Source organism: Budorcas taxicolor, chromosome X (genome assembly GCF_023091745.1).
Source record: "Budorcas taxicolor isolate Tak-1 chromosome X, Takin1.1, whole genome shotgun sequence".
Lineage (NCBI taxonomy): Eukaryota > Metazoa > Chordata > Mammalia > Artiodactyla > Bovidae > Budorcas > Budorcas taxicolor.
Window position 1 is genome coordinate 96,252,737 of NC_068935.1, and position 22,267 is coordinate 96,275,003.

The following is a 22,267-nucleotide window of genomic DNA, read 5'->3' on the forward strand; positions in this document are numbered from 1 at the left end:
TCTGGTGGGTGGAGCTGGATGTCTTCTCTCTGGAGTGCAATGAAGTGTCTAGTAGTGAGTTTTGAGGTGTCTTTGGGTTTGGTGTGACTTTGAGCAGCCTGTGCATTAATGCTCAGGTTTATGTTCCTTCATTGCTGGACAATTAGCATGGTATGTCTTGCTCTGGAACTTGTTGGCTCTTGGGTGGAGCTTTGTTTCAGTGTTGGTATGGAGGCTTTTGGATGAGCTCTTGTTAATTAATGTTCCCTGGACTCAAGAGCTTTCTGGTATTCTCAAGTTTTGGATTTAAGCCTCCTGCCTCTGGTTTTCAGCCTTATTCTTACAGTAGCCTCAAGACTTCTCCATCCATACCACACCAATGATAAAGCATCTAGGTTAATTGAGAAAAGATTCTCCACAATGAGGGACACCCAGAGAGGTTCACTGTGTTACATGGAGAAGAGAAGAGGGAGGAGTGAGATAGAAGTGACCAGGAGAAGAGAGGGCGTCAAAAGGGGAGAGAGCAATCTAGCCAGTAATCAATTCCCTATGTGCTCTCCGCTGCCTGGGGCACCCAGAGAGGTTCACAAAGTTACATAGAGACAAAAAAGAGGAAGGAAGGTATTAGAGATGACCAAGAGGAGAAGATGGGGAGTCAAAAGGAGAGAGACAGATCTACCAGTAATCAGTTCCCTAAGTGTTCTCCACAGCCCAGAATACCGAGATTCACAGTGTTGGGTAGAGAAGAGAAGGTGGAGGGAAGAGATGGAGGTGACCTTCATCTAGCTGCAGAGTTCATCCTAACAGCTTCGAGCCATCTGGGCAGATAAGAACTTGACGTTCCCTCTTCTTACATCATGTATATCAGAGGTCCCTAAGTGCCAGATGCCAAGCCTGCACAGAGCTCACAGATGTGTCTTGTTCAAACCCAATCAGGCACAATAGTAACCGTCTGCACAAGTTGTCTCTCAACAGAAGGTCCTGATAAGGTGCAGACGAAGTGCTGCCAGACCAGAAGAACTCAGGAGGGGCCCGATCTTATGTTGAGTTTTAAGCCAGCTTTTTCACTTTCCTTTTTCACCTTCATCCAGAGATCTTTAGTTCCTCTTCTCTTTCTGCCATAAGGGGGTGTCATCTGCATATCTGAAGTTATTGATATTTCTCCCAGCAATCTCAATTCCAGCTGATGTTTCATCCAACCCAGCATTTCACTTGATGTACTCTGGATATAAGTTAAATAAGTGGGGTGACAATATACAGCCTTGACATACTCCTCTCCTAATCTGGAAGCACTCCACTGTTCCATATCTGGTTCTAACTGTTGCTCCTTCTCCTGCCTACGGTTTTCTCAGGAGGCAAGTAAGATGTTCTGGTATTCCCATCACTTGAAGAATTTTCCACAGTTTGTTGTGATTCACACAGTCAAAGGATTTAGTATAGTCAATGAAGCAAAAGTAGATACTTTTTCTGGAATTCTCTTACTTTCTATGATCCAATGGATGTTGGCAATTTGGTCTTGGTTCCTCTGCCTTTTCTAAATCCAGCTTGAACATCTGGAAGTTCTTGGTTCATGTACTGTTGAAGCCTCACTTGGAGAATTTTGCACATTACTTTGCTAGCATGTGAAGAGGTACATTAGATAATGACAAAAGTGTCTATCTGCCAGGAAGACCTAGCAGTCCTAAATGGGTATACACAATCAATAGAACTGTAAAATGTGTGAGACAAATCTGTTAGAACCAAACGAGGAGAGAGACAAAGCCACAGTTATAGCTGAAGCCTTTAACATACGTCTCTCACTTGACAGAACTAGACAGAAAATCAGCAAGGGTATAGAGCTCTTACAACATCATCAATGACAGAATCTAATTAACGTTTATAGAAAACTCCACTCAACAACAGGATATGCATACTTTTCAAGTGTTCATGGAACATATACCAATACAGATAGATGATATTCTGGGATATAAAAAAAATAACAAATTTAAAGAATGGAAATATAGAGTGTTTTCTCTGACATTAATAAATTCAAAATAGAAATCAGAAAAAAGTACCAAGGAAATCTATAAATATTTGAATTGTATAAAAAACACTTATAAAATAATGCCTGTTGTAAAGATGAAGTCTCAAGGGAACTAAAAATACATGGAACTGAGTGAAAATGAAAATGAAACATATCAAAATGTGTGGGATCCCACAAAAGCAGTGGTGAGAGGGAAATTTGAGCTCCAAATACTTACATTGCTGCTTGCTGCTTAAGTCGCTTCAGTTGTGTCCGACTCTGTGAGACCCCATAGATGGCACCCCTCCAGGCTCCCCCGTCCCTGGGATTCTCCAGGTAAGAACACTGGAGTGGGTTGCCATTTCCTTCTCCAATGCATGAAAGTGAAAAGCGAAAGTGAATGTGAAGTTGCTCAGTCGTGTCTGACTCTTCGTGACCCCATGGACTGCAGCCCACCAGCCTCCTCCATCCATGGGATTTTCCAGGCAAGAATACTGGAGTGGGGTCCCATCACCTTCTCCGAATTAGAACAGAGGAAATACTTCTAATTAACAATCTTAACTCCTGCCTCAAGTAACTAGAAAAGAAGAGCAAGACAAACGTATGGCAGGTAGAATATAGGAAATAATACAAATAAGAGCAGATATCAATGATTCAAAACAGGAAGAAAACAATAGGGAAATCAATTAAACAGAAAGCTGATCATTTGAAAAATATGTAAAATTGAAAAACCTCTAGCAAAACTAATAAACAGAAAAGAGAAAAGGCACAAATTATGAACATCAGGAATGAAACAGAAGCTATCACTATTAAACCCACAGACTTCAAAAGAATAGCAAGGGAATACTCTGAACAACTCTAGTTGTGTAAATTAGACAAGTTACATGAAATGGACAAATTCTCAAAAAAACACTACCACAACTCATCCAATATAGAATAGATAACTTGAATAACCCTGAAACTATTAAGAAAATTAAAATTTTTTAAATTTAATTTTAAAACTCCCCAAACAAGAACTTCCATGCCCATTTGCTTTCACTGGAGAATTCTACCAAATGGTTAAACAGAATTAACCTCAACTCTTAACAGTCTCTCCAGAAAGCAGAATTGGAGAGAACACTTTTCTATTTATTTTATGTCTTAATTTTGTGTCTTTTATGTCTTAATTTTATGTCTTAATGTCCTGATACCAATTTCAGGTAAAGAGAGTACAAAGAAATTACAAACTAAAATCTTTCATGGTTATAGATGTAAAAATCATCATCAAAGTATTAACAAACAGAATTCAACTATATATAAAAAGAATTGACCACATGACCAAAAGAGATTTATTCTAGAGATGCAAGGCTAGTTTGTTATTCAAAAATCAATCAATGTTATATATCACATTAAAAGGCTAAGGAAGAAAAAATATCATGATTATGTCCAGAAATACAGATAAAACACTTGACAAAATTCAGCACATATTTATGATAAAATCTCTTTAAAAAATATGAGCAGAGGTGGGAGTACTTTCTCAACTTGATAAAATACATCTGTGAATAGCCTTTGGCTAGCTAATATTACACTTCTGAAAAAATGAATGCTGTCCCACTTAGATCATGAGCAAAGCAAGAATGTCCACTCAGCACTGCTAGTCAATATAGCTCTAGGGGTTAGACCAGAAAGTAAATAAAAGACATATAAGATGAAAAGAGAAGTAAAACTGTTCTTGTTTTCAGATAACATGATTTGTCATGTAGGAAATCCTGATAAGTCAAAAACAAAACAAACAAACTCCTATGTCAAATAAGTGAGTCAACAAGATTGCAGAATTAAGATCAGCATTATAAATAGCAATGTGCATGTGGAAACTATGTTTACAAAGTATGAAACAACTTACAAGTATTCAGAAGCATGAAATTCCTAAGTGCGACTAAGATTTAACAAAAAAATGTATAGCACTTTTTGCTGAAAACTATAAAATGCTAATAAAAGAAATCAAAGGCGATCTGAATAGAAGGACACTGTATCCAGGGTTTAGAAGATGAGTTAATATAATAAAGACACCAATCCTCCCAAATCAATATACAAATTTAACAAAATTCCCATCAAAATCCTAGAAAGATTTTTGGTAGATATAGACAAAATTATTCTAAAATTTATATGGCAAAGCAAAAGAACTAGAATAGCCAAAAGAATCTTGAGATATAAAAATAAAGTGGTAGAAATCACACTTCCTGATTTCAAAACGTATTACATAGCTACAGTGATTAAAACTAGGTGATATCAGCAAAGGGACAGACATATAGATAATTGGAACAAAATTGAGAAGCCAGAAATTGACCCATAGAAGTATAGCCAAGTGATTTTTGACAGGTGAAAAAGTAACCCAACAAAGGAAGGACAGTCTTTACAAAAAACGGTGCTGAAGCCATTGCATTTCCATAAGCAGGATAGAGCACTGCTAAGGAGTAACTGTAGTACCATCAAAGGCTGCAATAATATAGCTGTCCCTCCACTAAAGGATGGGCCAGGCTCCCCGCCCCCCAACCCCGAGAAAATGACTTTAGAAATAGCAGTAAATAACTCTGCTTCCCTCTCATAACAGGGAGTCAGCCCTTCTGCTCCTTACTTGGTGTCTGCAGTCCTTGGCATTTCTTGCCACAGTGGACAATAGAAAAAGGCTCCAAATACCTTGGACTGTGGCTTCCCTGGGCCTCATACCCAAAGGATAAAAAAAGGATAAAGTTGCCATTTTGCTGGTGACAGTCCTCTTCCCCAAGGAGAGAAAATACCATGGTGCTTTGAGGAAGCCTTTGTGCCTTTGATTTTCCAAATCCAGGCAGGGCTTTAACTGTGACCCCACCAGGTGAAAACCTTTGGTTTATTTTTATTTAATCTGGTATTGCAGTGTATCCTGCCCAACAATTTGGGGTGGTCTATAAGCAATATTGGACATGTATGGAAGACATGGATAGGGGAGGGAGGATTAGATAAAAGGCACTCACCCAAGCAGGGAAATGTATACTATGTTGATTTATACAAAGTGTCAATGAGAGAGACCTCTCACCCCTGATTTCTCACCCCTGATTTTAGTACTAATTGCTAGTATCTTAACTGAATAGGTTACAAATTAGGAAGGCTTGAACCAGCCCTATAAAATGCCATTATTCTTATGCTAATGATTATTATAATCTTAATGAAGTGAAGTGAAGTCGCTCAGTCGTGTCAGACTCTTTCCGACCCCATGGACTATAGCCCACCAGGCTCCTCCATCCATGGGATTCTCCAGGCAAGAGTACTGGAGTGGGTTGCCATTTTCTTCTCCAGGGGATCTTCCCGACCAAGGGATTGAACCCAGGTCTCCCGGATTGTAGGCAGACACTTTACCGTCTGAGCCACCAGGGAGTAAGTGGTATTAAACCTTGCTGCTCATGCTAGTACATGTGCACACATGCATACACATACGTTATGAATACATTGTACCCACTGTAGGCTCTTTATAACAAAGTTTAAACCACTATAGTAAAGGAGATATCCATAACAGAAGAGATGGGCAGTGTGGGCAGGGAGAGGTACTATTTGTTGAGTGCCCACCATGTGCCATATACTCTGCTTGGGGACTTTTCCTGTCTTAGCTCATTTAACCCTTACCATGCAACCTGTGAAACGTAAGTGCTATGATTATTCCTGTTTTACCAATGAGGAGACCAGGGTTAAGAGAAGTGAAATGAGATAATCAGATTATGTCACTCTCCTGCTGCTTAAAGTTCTATAACAATTGCCCCTTCTCCGGAAGATAAATGTACTGACTCCTTATCTCAGTCCCCAGGCTGTATTCTGGCAACTTCTCTACTTTAATCTCAGACACCTTCTTCCTCTATACACACATCTCTTGCAGTAGATGTTCCAGACACACTGACCTTTTTTCAGTTCCTCTAATGTGTCATATCCTTTTCAGTTCCAGGGCCATTGCTAATAGTATTCTCTCTGCCTGAAATGCTCTACTCAGTGTCTCTCTGCTACCCACCAGCTACCTCCTACATATTCTCCAGGTCTTAGCTTAGATGTCACATTCTCAAGTTCTGTCCTTCCATTCCAATCTGCATCTCATCCATATTATTCATCACTTTGTTTTATACGTGTTCAGGGTCTATTTTCCTCATTAGAGGAAGCTTCTTCTCCACAGACTGTCCTGTTCTCTGCTCTATCTCTAGCAGCTAGTACAGTGGCTGGCATGTGATAGACATTGCATAAGTATTTGTTGAATGAATGTATCATTAAGCCCTCTATAATTGGTACAGAATCAGTTCACAATGAATACAATTAAACTATAGATATAGTTGTTATTCATTTTGTCTAAGGGCAAATAGCTAGTCAGAGGCAGAATTAGGAATTATTCTCTATCTGAATCTAAAGCCAATGTTCCTTTCATAATATGGTTCTGCACAAATGGGTTCTAGGCCCAGCACTGCCACAGACTGGCTGTATGAATCAGAGTGAGGCACTGTATCACTCTGAATCTCAGTTATCCCTTTTGTAAACTGAGGTAGGGATAAGTGAAATATAGACTGCTCTATATATCATCTCAGTTCAGTTCAGTCACTCAGTCATGTCCAACGCTTTGCGACCCAATGGACTACAGCACGCCAGGCTTCCCTGTCCATTACCAGCTCCTGGAGTTTGCTCAAACATGTTTCTTGAGTCGGTGATGACATCCAACCATCTCATCTTCTGTGGTCCCCTTTTCCTCCTGCCTTCAATCTTTCCCAGAATCAGGGGCTTTTCCATGAGTCAATTCTTTGTATCAGGTGGCCAAAGATTTGTAGCTTCAGCTTCTGTTCTTCCAATGAACATTTAAGATTGATTTCCTTTAGGATTGACTGGTTTGATCTTGAAGCCCAAGGGACTCTCAAGAGTCTTCTCCAATATTACAATTCAAAAGCATCGATTCTTTGGCATTCAGCTTTTTTTATGGACCAACTCTCACATTCATACGTGACTACTGGAAAAACTATAGCTTTGACTAGACAGACCTTTGTTGACAAAGTAATGTCTTTGCATTTTAATATGCAGTCTAGGTTTGTCATAGCTTTTCTTCCAAGGAGCAAGCACCTTTTAATCTCATGGCTGCAGTCACCATCTGCAGTGATTTTGGAACCTAAGAAAGTAAAGTCTGTCACTGTTTCCATTATTTCCCAATCTATTGCCATGAAGTGTTGGGACCAGATGCCATGATCTTTATGTTTTGAATGTTGAATTTTAAGCCAGCTTTCTCATACTCCTCTTTCACTTTCATCAAGAGGCTCTTTAGTTCCTCTTTGCTTTCTGACAAAAGGGTGAAGTCATCTACATATCTGAGGTTATTGATATTTCTCCCAGCAATCTTGATTCCAGCTTGTGCTTCCTCAGTCTGGCATTTTGCATGATGTACTCTGCATATAACTTAAATAAGCAGAGTGACAATATACAGCCTTGACGTACTCCTTTCCCAATTTGGAAGCAGTCCATTGCTGCATATCTGGCTCTAACTGTTGCTTCTTGACCTGCATACAGGTTTCTCAGGAGGCAAGAAAGGTGGTCTGGTATTTCCATCTCTTAAAGAATATTTCAGTTTGTTGTGATCCACATAGCCAAAGGCTTTAGCGTAGTCAATGCAGCAAAAGTAAATTGTTTTTTTCCCAGAATTCTTTTGCTTTTTCTATGATCCAATGGATATTGGCTATTTGATCTCTGGTTCCTGTGCCATTTATAAATCTGGCTTGTACATCTGGAAATACTCAGTTCACGTACTGTTGAAGCCTTGCTTGGAGAATTTTGAGCATTACTTTGCTAGTACGTGAAATGATTGCAATTGTGCGGTAGTCTGAACATTCTTTGGCATTGCCTTTCTCTGGGATTGGAATGAAAACTGACCTTTTCCAGTCCCGTGGAAACTGCTGAGTTTTCCAAATTTGCTGGCATATTAAGTGTAGCACTTTCTCAGCATCCTCTTTTATGATTCGAAATAGCTCAGCTGGAATTCCGTCACCTCCACTGCCTTCATTCATAGTGATGCTTCCTAAGGCCCACTTAACTTCACACTCCAGGAATCTGGCTCTAGGTAAGTGATCACACCATCGTGGTTATCTGGGTCATTAAAATATTTTTTGTATAGTTTTCTGTGTGCTCTTGCCACCTTTTCTTAATTTCTTCTGCTTCTGTTAGGGCCATACCATTTCTGTCCTTTATTATGCCCATCTTTGCATAAAATGTTCCCTTGGTATCTCTAATTTTCTAGAAGAGATCTCTTGTCTTTTCCATTCTGTTGTTTTCCTCTATTTCTTTGCATTGATCACTGAGGAAGGCTTTCTTATCTCTCCTTGCTATTCTTTGGAACTCTGCATTCAGATGGATATATCTTTCTTTTTCTCCTTTGCCTTTTGCTTCTCTTCTCTCTCTCTCTCTCTCTCTCTTTTTTTTTTTAATTTGTAGGGCCTTCTCAGACAACCTTTTTGCATTTCTCTTTCTTGGGGATGGTTTTGACCACAGCCTTCTGTAAAGTGTTATGAACCTCCATCCATAGTTCTTCAGGCACTCTGTCTATCAAATTTTATCCCTGGAATCTATGTGTCACTTCCACTGTATAATCATAAGGGATTTGATTTAAATCATTCCTAAATGGTGTAGTCATTTTCCCTACTTTCTTCAATTTAATTCTGAATTTTGCAATAAGGAATTCATGATCTGACTCACAGTCAGCACCCAGTCTTGTTTTTGCTGACTGTATAGAGTTTCTCCATCTTTGGATGCAAAGAACGTAATCAATCTGATTTGAGTGTTGACCATCTGGTGATGTCCATTTGTGGAGTTGTCTCTTGTATTGTTGGAAGAGAGAGTTTGCTATGACCAGGGCATTCTCTTGTCCAAACTATGTTAGCCTCTATCCTGCTTCATTTTGTACTCCAAGGCCAAGCTACGTTTAATTGAGTCTCTCCTGCAGAGGCATGGATCAGCAGTGGCCACCATGGGGACAGGGGCTCTGGCTGCAGCAAACCTAGAAGGTGCTGCATGTGGCATAACTCTTCTTGAAGAAGGTTGCCTTTAGCCCTATCATAGATCCACCAAGCAGATGGCCCACAAAATGGAAAACAATTGTATCAAAGAAGTTCTCAAACTGTTGCAAAAGTTGTAGGGCCCACAACAGATTCCCCAACCTGGATTTCCGTCAAAGGGACTGAGACTCTAGGGAGCCCTGAGTAATCTAGAGGAAGAGAATAGAAGTCTAGATGTGAGAGGCTCCAAACAGTGGATTAATTGACCAGTAAAAACCATTATCATCCCTCTGTAAGGTAGTTGAGCAGATATCCCAAAAACATTCAATATGTTTATTATGCCCTTTAGCCTGGTAATTCCCATCAGGCCATGTGGAGTAGTGGGTGGCATTAGAGAGCCCTGAGTTCAAATGCCAACATCCCATTTACTAGCTCTCTTGTCTTGGGCAACTTACCATCCTGAACCCCCAATTTCCTTTTTTACAATTGGGATAATAATGCCCATCCTTTTAAGCTTTCCTAAGGTAAAAGCAATATAATAACTTGAAAAGAAATTTTTGAATATTGAAAGAAAAAAATTCCCCTATCATCAGCTACCCACCTAACATAATTCTTTCTGTGGTTCTGTGCCATTGAGAGTCACTTTTTGAGGCAGGAGCCACAGGCAGTATTAATAAAGGAGAGAGAATGAAGACAGAAACAGGCTGAGGTCAGAGGCCAGGGTGTGGATTAAGAATAACCATGGGATGGATGAACTGAGGAAGATGAGAAAGCCAGCTAAAGAGGTAGAATAAAGGAGATACCTAATGTGAGTAATAGATAATGGTTAGACAGACCTTGAGGACCAGAAAGTAGAGAGCAAGTTGGAGGACAACAGTGTGCACTAGAGTGGCTTCCTTCCAAAATTTTAAGGCTCTTTCACTTAGGCAGGCTTCAGTGGTCCCAAAGAGCCTTGAAACTGTACTCTTGCCAATTTTTTTGAGTCACATGCATGTGTATTTTGAAAATGCATCTTAGTGTATATACCTTTTTATTTTTTACTGAGTATCTTCAAAATTTTCTGTGTCACAAGTCTTCATAATGATTCCTTTTAGTATCTGCCAAACAGTCCAATTTCACTTGTAGCCCAGAAAACATACCCATGTGTATTTACTTTTTGCTTCCTTAACTTATTTCCTTAGAATAAAGTGGGATTACTGAGCATGATGGTATGCATCTGTGAATTAACAACCAGAAATGGGCTTTATTTTTCTAAGGAAAGAAATGAACTGCAATTTTTCCCATCCCCTGCCTCTTCTGGAACTGATGAGGAGACCCTATAGAATTGTGTGCTCCAATATGAGAGCCATTATTCCCATGTGACTGTTAAAACTTAATTTTAAAATTAAACAAAATTCAAAATTCAATTTATCACTTGCATTAGCCATATTTAGAATGCTCAGTAGCTACATGAAACAGAAGACATTAAGAAGACATGGCAAGAATACACAGGCAAATGATACAGAAAAGATCTTAATTACCCAGATAACTATGATGGTGTGGTCACTTACCTAGAGCCAGACAACTTGGAGTGCGAAGTCCAGTGGGCCTGAGGAAGCATTACTACAGAAAAAGTAAGTGGAAGTTATGGAATTCCAGCTGAGCTATTTCAAATCCTAAAAGATGATGCTGAGAAAGTGCTGCACTCAATATGCCAGCAAATTTGCAAAACTCAGCAGTGGCCACAGGACTGGAAAAGGTCAGTTTTCATTCCAATCCCAAAGAAAGGCAGTCCCAAAGAATGTTCAAACTAATGCACAATTGCACTCATTTCACATGCTAGCAAGGCAATGTTCAAAATCCTTCAAGCCAGGTTTCAACAGTACATCAACAAAGAACTTCCAGATATATAAGCTGAATTTAGAAAAGGCAGAGGAACCAGAGATCAACTTACCAACATCTGATGGGCCATAGAAAAAGCAGGGTAATTCCAGAAAATAACATCTACATTTGCTTCATTGACTATGCTAAAGTCTTTGACCGTGTAGATCACAAGAAACTGGAAAATCCTTAAAAGGATGGGAATACTAGGCCACCTTACCTGCCTCCTGAGAAACCTGTGTGAGGAGAAGAGACAATAGTTAGAACTGGACATGGAACAATGGACTGGTTCCAGATTGGGAAAGGAGTATGTCAAGGCTGTATGTTGTCACCCTGCTTATTTAACTCACAGAGTATGTCATGGGAGATGCCAGACTGAATGAAGCTCAAGCTGGAGTCAAGATTTCCAGGAGAAATACCAATAACCTCAGATATGCAGATGACACCACCCTAATGGCAGAAAGCAAAGAAGAACTAAAGAGCCTCTTGCTGAAAGTGAAAGAGGAAAATAAAAATGCTGGCTAAAAACCCAACATTCATAAAACTAAGATCATGGCATCTGCCACTTCATAGCATATAGAAGGGAGAGAAGTGGAAGCAGTGGCAGGTTTTATTTACTTGGGCTCCAAAATCACTGTGGATGGTGACTGGAGCCATGAAATTAAATGACACTTGCCTTTTAGAAGGAAAGCTATGACAAACCTAGTCATATTAAAAAGTATAGACATTACTTTGCCAACAAATATTCATATAGTCAAAGCTATGGTTTTCCAGTAGTCATGTATGGATGAGAGATTTGGAATATAAAGAAAGCTGAGCACTGAAGAATTGATGCTTTTGAACTGTGGTGTTGGAGAAGACTCTTGAGCATTCCTTAAGGAGATTAAACCAGTCAATCCTAAAGGAAATCAACCTTGAATATTCATTGCAAGGACTGATGGTGAAGCTGAAGCTCCAATACTGTGGCCACCTAATGCAATCTTGCTCTTTGGAAAAGACCCTGATGCTGGTAAAGATTGAAGACAGGAGGAGAAGGGGACAAGAGAGGATGAGATGGTTGGATGGCATCACTGATTCAATAGACATGAGTTTGAGCAATCTCCGGGAAATAGTGAAGAAGATGGAAATCTGGCATCCTGCAGTCCATGGGGTCATAAGGTGTCAGAGATGGCCGAGGGACTGAACAATAACAAAGCTACATGTGCCTGGTGTCTACTGTATTATAAAGCATAGGTACAGAAGATTTCCTCCATTGTAGAAAATGTATTGGGTAGTGCTTATCTAGAGGGTTTTTTTTTTTTTTCTGGATATGTGTTATGAGACTTTACTGTTCATTGGGACTGTTTAGCATTTCTGTCTCATGTCCACTAAATGCTAGTGGTACTCTCCCTTGAATCAATCTAACAGCTAAAACCTGACCCACAATTGCAAATGTTCCATCAAGGAACTCAATTACCCACATTTGAGACTCACTGAGCTTTTATGTTAGAAGAATCCCCTACCTTTGTGGGCATATCTTCAGGTTGTTTCTGCCTAAAGAGAAGGAAACTTAGAAAGATGACTGAACAAGATAGCCCTGGCTCAGGGCCTAACTTTGTACTCCATTCCCCCTTTCCTTCCTCCTCCTGCTTATCTGTTTCCTCCATTTGGGGGACTGCAGGAACAAGACCCTGCAGATGGAAAAGATCAAAACCCGTTTGAAGGCTGAGTTTGAGGCCCTTGAATCAGAGGAGAGGCACCTGAAGGAATACAAGCAGGAGATGGACCTCCTGCTACAGGAGAAGATGGCCCATGTGGAGGAACTCCGACTCATCCACGCTGATATCAATGTGGTATGTGGCTGGCTGCCTGAAGCCTATTTTTGGGCACTTTGTGGAGGAATAGGCTGTAGTGAGTGCTGTGACCTCTCCTCAAGATGTGTCTGTGGCCAGCTTAGGGGAGTAGACATCAGGCTATGGTGAAATGGAAGAATCTAGGAGTTCTGAGATCCAGCCCTTGTTCTGTCACTGATTGACTATGTATCACTGGACAAGTTCCTTCTCTCTGGGCCTCATTTTCCCTCTCTGTGCCATGAGAGGGATTCAGCCACTTCTGAGGTCTTATTCAGCTCTGATGTGCTCTGATTTGGGGAGTTGAGAGCTAGCCTTCGGGAAAAGCAGAGCGGGCAGATGACTCTGGTGGTGGGGTTGGGTGGGGGGACTGAGCAGGCAGATGCCTCTGGGGTCTAACTTAAATTTAGGGCTCCAAAGCTTTCAACTATGCCAAACAAATCATCTTTGCCAGCCTATCAAGCTGGGGCTCCCTCATTTGAGTCTCTCTTTTGGAGACTCTTAGAATGTGGGGAATGAACTGCCTGCTAAGGTGATAGGTTTCCCACTTTTTAGAGTTATTAAAGCACAGTCTGGTTGATCACCTGTCTGGGCAATGGTATTGGTGATTTCTTCACCAGGAGGGAGATTGGAGGTGCTGATCAGTAAGGCTCTTTCCAGCCCTTAGAGCCTATGATAATGAGAAATAGTTTTGTTTTTAAATTACATTTGAAGAAGCTAAGTTTCCATACTTTGGAAACTCATTTATCTGGCAATATTTATTTCCTGATATTGCCAGGCCTAGGATCTTAAAGAAAATATGAATGCAATTTGAATAATAGTTACTTAGGATTTTCTGTGTCATCAGATCACAGGATATGAGAGTCTTAAGATTTGGTAGTTCTGCTACCAGGTAACGAAGGATAGAGAAAAAACAAGATATGAGTCACAAAGGGGCTGAAAATCTGGACCAGTGGATCTCAAACTTGAACATGCCTCATAAGTCATCTAGAGGTCCTATTAAAACACAAATTGTTGGACCCCACCCCAGAATCTCTGTTTGCTTATATCTGGGGATGGTACCTGAGAACTTGCATTCCTAATGAGTTCCCAGCTGATGCTGCTTATCTGGTAACTGCATTTTGGGAAACACTGATCTAGAAGAAGGGCCACTGGCCTAGGAGACAGAAGCCCTGAGGCTTTTTCTAGACTTTGCTCCTAAGAAGCATTTCTCTGAGGAAGTTCCTTCTCTCTGAGTCTCAGTTCTCTGACTTGTAAAATGGTGGTGGTGTGTGTAATGACTATTCCACCTTTAACGTTCTATATCTGAATAATAATTATCATTTTATTGAGCTTTTGGGGGCTTCCCTGGTGTCTCAGTGGTAAAGAATCTGCCTGCCAATGCAGGAGGTATGGGTATGATCCCAGGGTCAGGAAGATCCTCTGGAGAAGGAAATGGCAACCCACTCCAGCATTTTTGCCTGGGAAATCCCATGGACAGAGGAGCCTGGTGGGCTACAGTCCATAGGGTAGCAAAGAGTTGGACACAGCATAGCAACTAAACACCAACAAACAAAACTGAGCCTTTACTCTGTGATAGCCCCTATACTGAGAGCTTATATTAATTCAGTCATTGAATCTTCACCAAAATTATATGAGGTAGGTACTATTATTATCACCATTACATAGATGAAGAAACTGAAGCTTGACAAGAGTCACAAAGAATATGTGGTGGGTTGAGGAGTTGATCATAGATTGGTCTGGCTCTGGAGCCTGTGCTTTTAACCACTCAGCTGTAGAGTCTCACTGAGAATCTTGGAGTTTTTTCTGTGTGCCTACCTCATTCTGTGTTCCAGATGGAAAACACTATCAAACAGTCTGAGAATGACCTAAACAAGCTGCTAGAGTCTACCCGGCGGCTACATGATGAGTATAAGCCACTGAAGGAACATGTGGATGCCCTGCGCATGACTCTGGGCCTGCAGAGGCTCCCTGACCTATGTGAAGAGGAGGAGAAGCTCTCCTTGGAGTAAGCTGCCTGCCTCCTGTCCCTGCAACACACACACACACATGCGTGCACATGCACATATGTATATATACACACATAAAGCCTGTCATAGCCCCAGGCCAGTCAGTGGCTGACTTATTGCATTACCTTGGGTAAGTCTCTGTGTTGGGCTGTTAGATGATTAAACTAGAATTACTAGATGGCATTCAAAGTTCTTTGTGCAGTTTTGAGAATATAGGACTATGTCTATGACTTTATGTGTCTGTGTGTCTGTGACTCTTAAGATCTAGAAGTCAAGTCAAGGTCTACAAGAGGTGTCCAGAAACCTTTGAAAATACAGAAGGGTGAGCTTTCCTGGCCTCCAGGGACTAGCTTAAAATTTTATCTTAAGATTCAGAGTTAAGAAGTAGGCTTACTTTAAAGAGACATAGAGTTCAGTTTAGTAGAAGGAAGCAAACTTCCTTAAGGTAGAGCAGGTTGCCTGTGGAAGTGATGAGCTTCTTATTCCTACAGGTATGTCAGCAGAGGCCTGAGGACACTTAATAGGAATGCTGCAGAGGAACTTGGGATGGAGGGTAGGCAAATGCCCTTTGAGCACTTAGATAGCCCTGTGATTTCTTGATTTTCCTGAGTCTGTCAGAGCCAGGGAGCAGGAAGATTACCTTTTCCAACAGACAGTGGGCCTAATATGCATGGAGAAGAACCTTGTGCTGGAGAGGGTGCAGGAACTTTTTACAGTGAGCCACAGCCCAACCCTCTTTATTCTGTAGCATGGAGTCCTTAAGAAGGGTAAGATTATCCTTGCTTTCAGAATGATCCAGCTAGTATTTCTTTTCTCCAAAGTTACTTTGAGAAACAGAAAGCAGAGTGGCAGACAGAGCCTCAGGAGCCCCCGATCCCTGAATCCTTGGCCGCTGCAGCCGCTGCCGCTCAACAACTCCAAGTGGCTAGGAAGCAGGACACTCGACAGACAGCCACCTTCAGGCAGCAGCCCCCACCTATGAAGGTGAGTGAGCTGTGTATTGACTGTGGAGGAAGCAAGGTATCCTCAAGCAGCCCCACAGAAGGTTGGGTCTGGGGCTTTGGTCTTATTTGGGGTCTTCCTAAAACAGCTTTTGTTTGGGACACAGAAGAAAGGGTCGTGTGTGCTAGAGGAGACCCACTGGTCTTGCCTTCCCAGAAGAGTTAGAATGCAGGAATGTCAGTGGGATCTGCTAAAGTATAACTTTTTAAAAGCTAGAAACATGACTCAGAAAATATATAGTGAGTGTATATCATTAACAAGGGAACAAGCAGCATTACAAATCTGGTTCCAGAAGCACTAGAGGAACAGATAATTATATAGTCAGGAAAGGAAAGGAATGCTGAAATAAGTTTGCAGTGTTAAATCCAGAAATGTTTAGTGTCCTATAGAGCAATAAAACTGTAATCTTTGTGATTACCTTTTCTTTGGAACACACATAATTTGCATCTATACTTGGCAAAAACCATTTGTGCCTTGTTAATGTTAAGTCACAGAATCTGGACCTTGAACAATAGTAAATAGTCAAATAGTATGGTATGTAATGGAACAGTATTTATACTCAATGGAACAGAATAGAGAGCCCAGAAGTAAACCCTCATACCTACGTTCAATGTCTTCAACAAGGAGGAAAGACTACACAATGGAGAAAAGACAGTCTCTTCAGCAAGTGGTGCTGGAAAAGCTGGACAGCTACATGTAAAAGAATGAAATTAGAATACTCCCTCACACCACACACAAAAGTAAACTCAAAATGGCTTAAAGACTTAGATATAAGTCATGATACCATACAACTCCTAGATGAGAAGATAGGCAAAACATTCTCTCACATAAGTCATACCATTGTTTTCTTAGGTCAGTCTCCCAAGGCAATAGAAGTAAAAGCAAAAATAAACAAATGGGACCTAATCAAACTTATAAGCTTTTGCACCACAAAGGAAACCATAAACAAAAAATGAAAAGCCAAAATGTGAACTAGAAGGAAATATCTGCAAATGATGGGACAAAGGCTTAATACTCAAAATATACAAATAGCTCATACAATCAATAACAAAACAACAAGCAATCCCATCAAAAAAACAGAAGACTTCAATAGACATTTCTCCAAAGAAAATATACCAATAGGCACATAGGCCAATGGACACATGAAAAGATGCTCAATATCACTAATTATTAGAGAAATGCAAATAAAAACTACAATGAGGCATCACCGCACACTGGCCAGAATGCCATCATTAAAAATTCTACAAGAGTTCTGCTGACCACTGCCAAGGACAGACCGTCTAATCATCTGTTGCAATCCAAGGAGGCTTGTCCACATGGCAGGCAATACCGAGGTTCCACTTATTCAGATATCTCCACTGTGTTCTTGCACACTGGCTTTTGGAACTCAAGTAAAGGCCCTTTCATTTCGGGTGAAATTCCTCTTGGTAGATTGGACATAGTCTGGTCTTTGGAGAGAGATCAAGCCCTGAGCTTTGGGAGTGGGAGCACTGACTCCAAGACCCTAAACTACCAGAGAACTAACACGAGGGAGTATCAGATAGTGAGAACTCACACAAAGAAAACCACTTGAATACAAGACCAAGAATCACTCCACCAGCAGTAGCACCCTGTGCAGGATGCCTCATCTAAATAACAAAATAAAAATACAAACCCAATCAGCAGCAAACAGGATTACCACCTCACTCAGCCTTGTCCATCACAGGAAAAAAATACAAACAAACAAAAATTCAGCACCAATATCACCCTATATGAAGCTTACACAAACCACTGGACCAAACTTAGGAGGACAGAAACAAAAAGGAAGAAAGAATTCAATCTCAAAGCCTGGGAAAAGGAGACCTCAAACACAATAAGTTAAAAAAAAATAATGAAAAGGCAGAGAAATACTACACAATGAAGGAACAAACTAGAAACACAGAAGTCCAAATAAATGAAGAGGAAATAGGCAAGCTACCTGAAAAATAATTCAGAATAATGGTAGTAAAGATGATCAAAAACCTTGAAGACAGAATGGAGAAAATGCAAGAGTCAATTAATAAAGACCTAGAAGAATTAAAGAATAAACACAGAGAGACAAAAAACACTACTACTGAAATTAAAAATAGAAGGAATCAATAGCAGAATATCTGAAGCAGAAAAATGAATAGATGAGCTCAAAGACAAAATGGTGGAAATAACCTCTGAAAAGCAGAATAAAGTAAAAAGAATGAAAAGATCTGAGGATAGTCTCAGAAATTTCTGGGACAATATCAAATACCAACATTAGAATTATAGGGATCCCAGAAGAAGAAAGGGTATGAGAAAATTTTTGAAGAGATTATAGTTGAAAATTTCCCCAACATAGAAAAGAAAATAGTCAATTTAGTCCAAGAGGCACAAAGAGTCCCATACAGGATAAACCCAAGGAGAAACATGCCAAAACACATATTAATCAAACTGACAAAGACTAAACACACAGAAAGAATATTAAATGCAGCAAGGGAGAAGCAACAAGTAACATACAAGGGAAACCCCATATGCCTAATAGCTGGTCTTTCAAGAGAAACTTTGCAGGCCAGAAGGGAATGGCAGGATATATTTAAAGTATTGAAATGGATAAATATACAACCAAGATTATAGTACCTGGCAAGGATCTCATTCAAAATTGATGGAAAGGCTCCAGGCTGCATCACCGGTGGGCGTGGCTGGGAAGAGCTGATCTTCTCCCTCCCAGGCAGATCTCCCTCATTACAGGCATATTCTTTACCAGTTGAGCCACCAGGGAAGCCCAAGAATACTGGAGTGGTTAGCCTATCCCTTTTCTGGCAGATCTTCCTGACCCAGGAATCAAACCAGGGTCTCCAGCATTGCAGGCAGATTCTTTTCCAGCTGAGCTACCAAGGAAGCTCCAAAGGTTGGATTATATATAGTCTCTATTACTCCATTTTCAAGTTCACTAATCTTCCCTTTGTCATCTCCATTGTGGATCCCATCCAGGGGCAGTCCTAAGATGGCAGAGGAATAGGATGGGGAGATCACTTTCTCCCCCACAAAATCATCAAAAGATCATATGAACCCTGAGCGAATTCCACAAAACCACTTCTGAACGCTGGCAAAGGACAACAGGCACCCAGAAAGGCAGCCCATTCTCTTCTAAAGGAGATGTTTTATCATCAGTGCTGTATGGATGGGGAAGTCTAGAGGCTACTCTAAGAATAAGACTGAAAGCCAGAGGCAGGAGGCTTAAATCCAAAACTTGAGAACACCAGAAAATTCCAGACACCAGGGAATCAACAAGAGCTAATCCAAAAGCCTCATACTTACACTAGAACCAAGCTACACCCAAGAGCCAACAAGTTTCAGAGCAAGACATACCAAGCTAATTCTCCAACAATCCAGGAACATAACTCTCAACATTAAAATACAGGCAGCCAAAAGACTCACCAAACCCATAGACACATAAAAACTCACTAGTGGACACTTCACTGCACTCCATAGAGAAGAGATTCAGCTCCACCCACCAGAACACTGATGCAGGCTTCCCTAACCAGGAAAACTTGGCAAGCCACTCGTCCAACCCCACTCAGGAAGTAACCTCCACAATAAAGAGGAACCACAGACTTCCAGCATACAGAAAGGCCACCCCAAACACAGCAATCTAAACAAGATGAAAAGACAGAGAAATATTCAGCAGGTAAAGAAACATGACAAATGCCCAACAAACCAAACAAAAGAGGAAGAGATAGTGAGTCTACCTGAAAAACAATTCAGAATAATGATAATAAAAATGATCCAAAATCTTCCAAACGAAATGGAGTTACAGATAAATAGTCTGAAAACAAGGATTTAGAAGATGCAAGAAATGTTTAGTAAGGACCTAGAAGAAATAAAAGAGTCAATAAATAATGAATAACACAATAACTGTAATCAAAAGCACTCTGGAGGGAAACAACAGTAGAATAACTGAGGCAGAAGATAGGATAAGTGAGGTGGAAGATAGAATGGTGGAAATAAATGAAGCACAGAGGAAAAAAGAATCAAAAGAAATGAAGACAACCTCAGAGATTTCTGGGACAATGTTAAACGTCCAAAAATTTGAATCATAGGAGTCCCAGGAAAAGACAAAAAGAAAGGCCATGAGAAACTACTTGAGGAGAAAATAGTTCAAAACTTCCCTAAAATGGAGAAGCAAGAAGCCATCCAAGCCCAAGAAACCCAGAGAGTCCCAAACAGGATAAACCCAAAGCAAAACACCCAAAGAAATTTATTAATAAAATTTAAAAAGATGAAACACGAACAGCAACTATTAAAAGCAGTAAGGGAAAAGCAACAAATAACACACCAGGGGATTCCCCTAAGGATAACAGCTGATCTTTCAATAGAAACTCTTCAGGCTAGGAGGGGATGGCAGGATGTACTTAATGTGATCAAAGAGAAAAATCTACAACCCAGATTACTGTACCCAGCAAGGATCTCATTCAAATATGAAGAGAAATCAAAAGCTTTAGAGACAAGCAAAAGCGCAAAAAGCTGAGAGAATTCAGCACCACCAAACCAGCTCTTCAACAAATGCTAAAGGATCTTCTCTAGACAGGAAACACAGAAAAGGTGTATAAACTCGAACCCCAAATGACAAAGTAAATGGCAATGGGATCATACTTATCAATAATTACCTTAAATGTAAATGGGTTGAATGCCCCAACCAAAAGACAAAGATTGGCTGAAAGGATACAAAAACAAGACCCCTATATATGCTGTCTACAAGAGACTGACCTCAAACCTAGGGACACATACAGACTGAAAGTGAAAGGCTGGGAAAAGTTGTTTCACACAAATGGAGGCCAAAAGAAAGCAGGAGTAGCAATACTCATATCAGATAAAATATACTTTGAAATAAAGGCCGTGAAAAAAGACAAAGGACACTGCATGATGATCAAAGGATCACTCTAAGAAGAAGATATAAAATTTATAAAATTTATATATGTACCCAACATAGGAGCACTGCAATATGTAAGGCAAATGCTAACATGGGAAAAGGGAAAATAATGGTAACACAATAGTAGTGGAAGACTTTAATACCCCACTCACATGTACAGATAGATCAGCTAAACAGAAAATTAACAAGGAAACACAAACTTTAAATGATACAATGAACCACTTAGACCTAATTGATATCTATAGGAAATTTCAGCCCCAAAACAATGGATTTCACCTTTTTCTCACGTGCAAATGGAACATTCTCCAGGATAGATCACATCCTGGGCCATAAATCTAGTCTTTGTAAATTTAAAAAAAAAAAAAAAACTGAAATCATTTCCAGCCTCCTTTCTGATCACAATGTGGTAAGATTAGATGTCAACTACATGAAAAAAAAAAAAAAAAAAAAAACTATTTACAAACATATGGAGGCTAAACAACATGCTTCTGAATAACCAACAAATCACAGAAGAAATCAAAAAAGAAATCAAAATATGCATTGAAATGAATGAAAATGAAAACACGACAATCCAAAACCTATGGGATTCAGTAAAAAGTAGTGCTAAGGGGAAGATTCACAGCAATACAAGCTTACCTCAAGGAACAAGATAAAAATCATATAAATAATCTAACTCTACACCTAAATCAACTATAAAAAGAAGAAATGAAGAACCCCAGGGTTACTAGAAGGAAAGAAATAATAAAAACGAGGGCAGAAATAAATGAAAAAGAAAAAAAGAGACCATAGCAAAAAATCAACAAAGGCAAAAGCTGGTTCTTTAAGAAGATAAGTAAAATTGACAAACCATTAGCCAGACTTATCCAGAAAACAAGGAAGAAGAATCAAAGCAACTGTATGCCAATAAAATGGACAACTAAGAAGAAACTGACAAATTCTTAGAAAAGTATAACTTTCCAAAACTGAACCAGGAAGAAATAGAAAATCTTAGACTCATCACAAGCACGGAAATCAAAACTGTAATCAGAAATCTTCTAACAAACAAAAGCCCAGGACCAGACGGCTTCACAGCTGAATTCTACCAAAAATTTAGAGAAGAGCTAACTCTCGACTGGAAAATTCCATGGACTGAGGAGCCTGGTAGGCTACAGTGCATGGGGTTGCAAAGAGTTGGACACAACTAAGCGACTTCACTTTCACTTTCACTTTCTAACACCTATCCTACTCAAAGTCTTCCAGAAAATTACAGAGGAAGGTAAACTTCCAAACTCATTCTATAAGGCCACCATCACCCTAATACCAAAACCTGACAAAGATGCCACAAAAAAAAAAAAAAAAGAAAAATACGGGCCAATATCACTGATGCACATAGATGCAAAAATCCTTAACAGAAGTCTAGCAAACAGTATCCAACAACATATAAAAAAGATCGTACATCATGACCAAATGGGTTTCATCCCAGTGATGCAAGGATTCTTCAATATTTGCAAATCAATCAATGTGATAAACCACATTAACAAATTGAATGATTAAAAACCATATGATTATCTCAATAGATGCAGGGAAAGTCTTTGGCAAAATTCAATATCCATTTATGATAAAAAGAAAAAACCCTCAAGAAAGCAGGAATAGAAGGAACATACCTTAACATA

General features: G+C 39.9%; 1 protein-coding gene across 1 annotated transcript in view; it reads left to right on the top strand.

Annotated features, from left to right (window-relative positions):
- Positions 1-22,267, top strand: part of ZC4H2 (zinc finger C4H2-type containing) — a 76,517-nt gene that overhangs the window by 37,858 nt on the left and 16,392 nt on the right. The window contains exons 2-4 of the mRNA XM_052663520.1: positions 12,518-12,689; positions 14,522-14,694; positions 15,517-15,679. Coding sequence (XP_052519480.1) covers positions 12,518-12,689; positions 14,522-14,694; positions 15,517-15,679 — 508 coding nt within the window. The remainder of the gene's footprint in view (positions 1-12,517; positions 12,690-14,521; positions 14,695-15,516; positions 15,680-22,267) is intronic.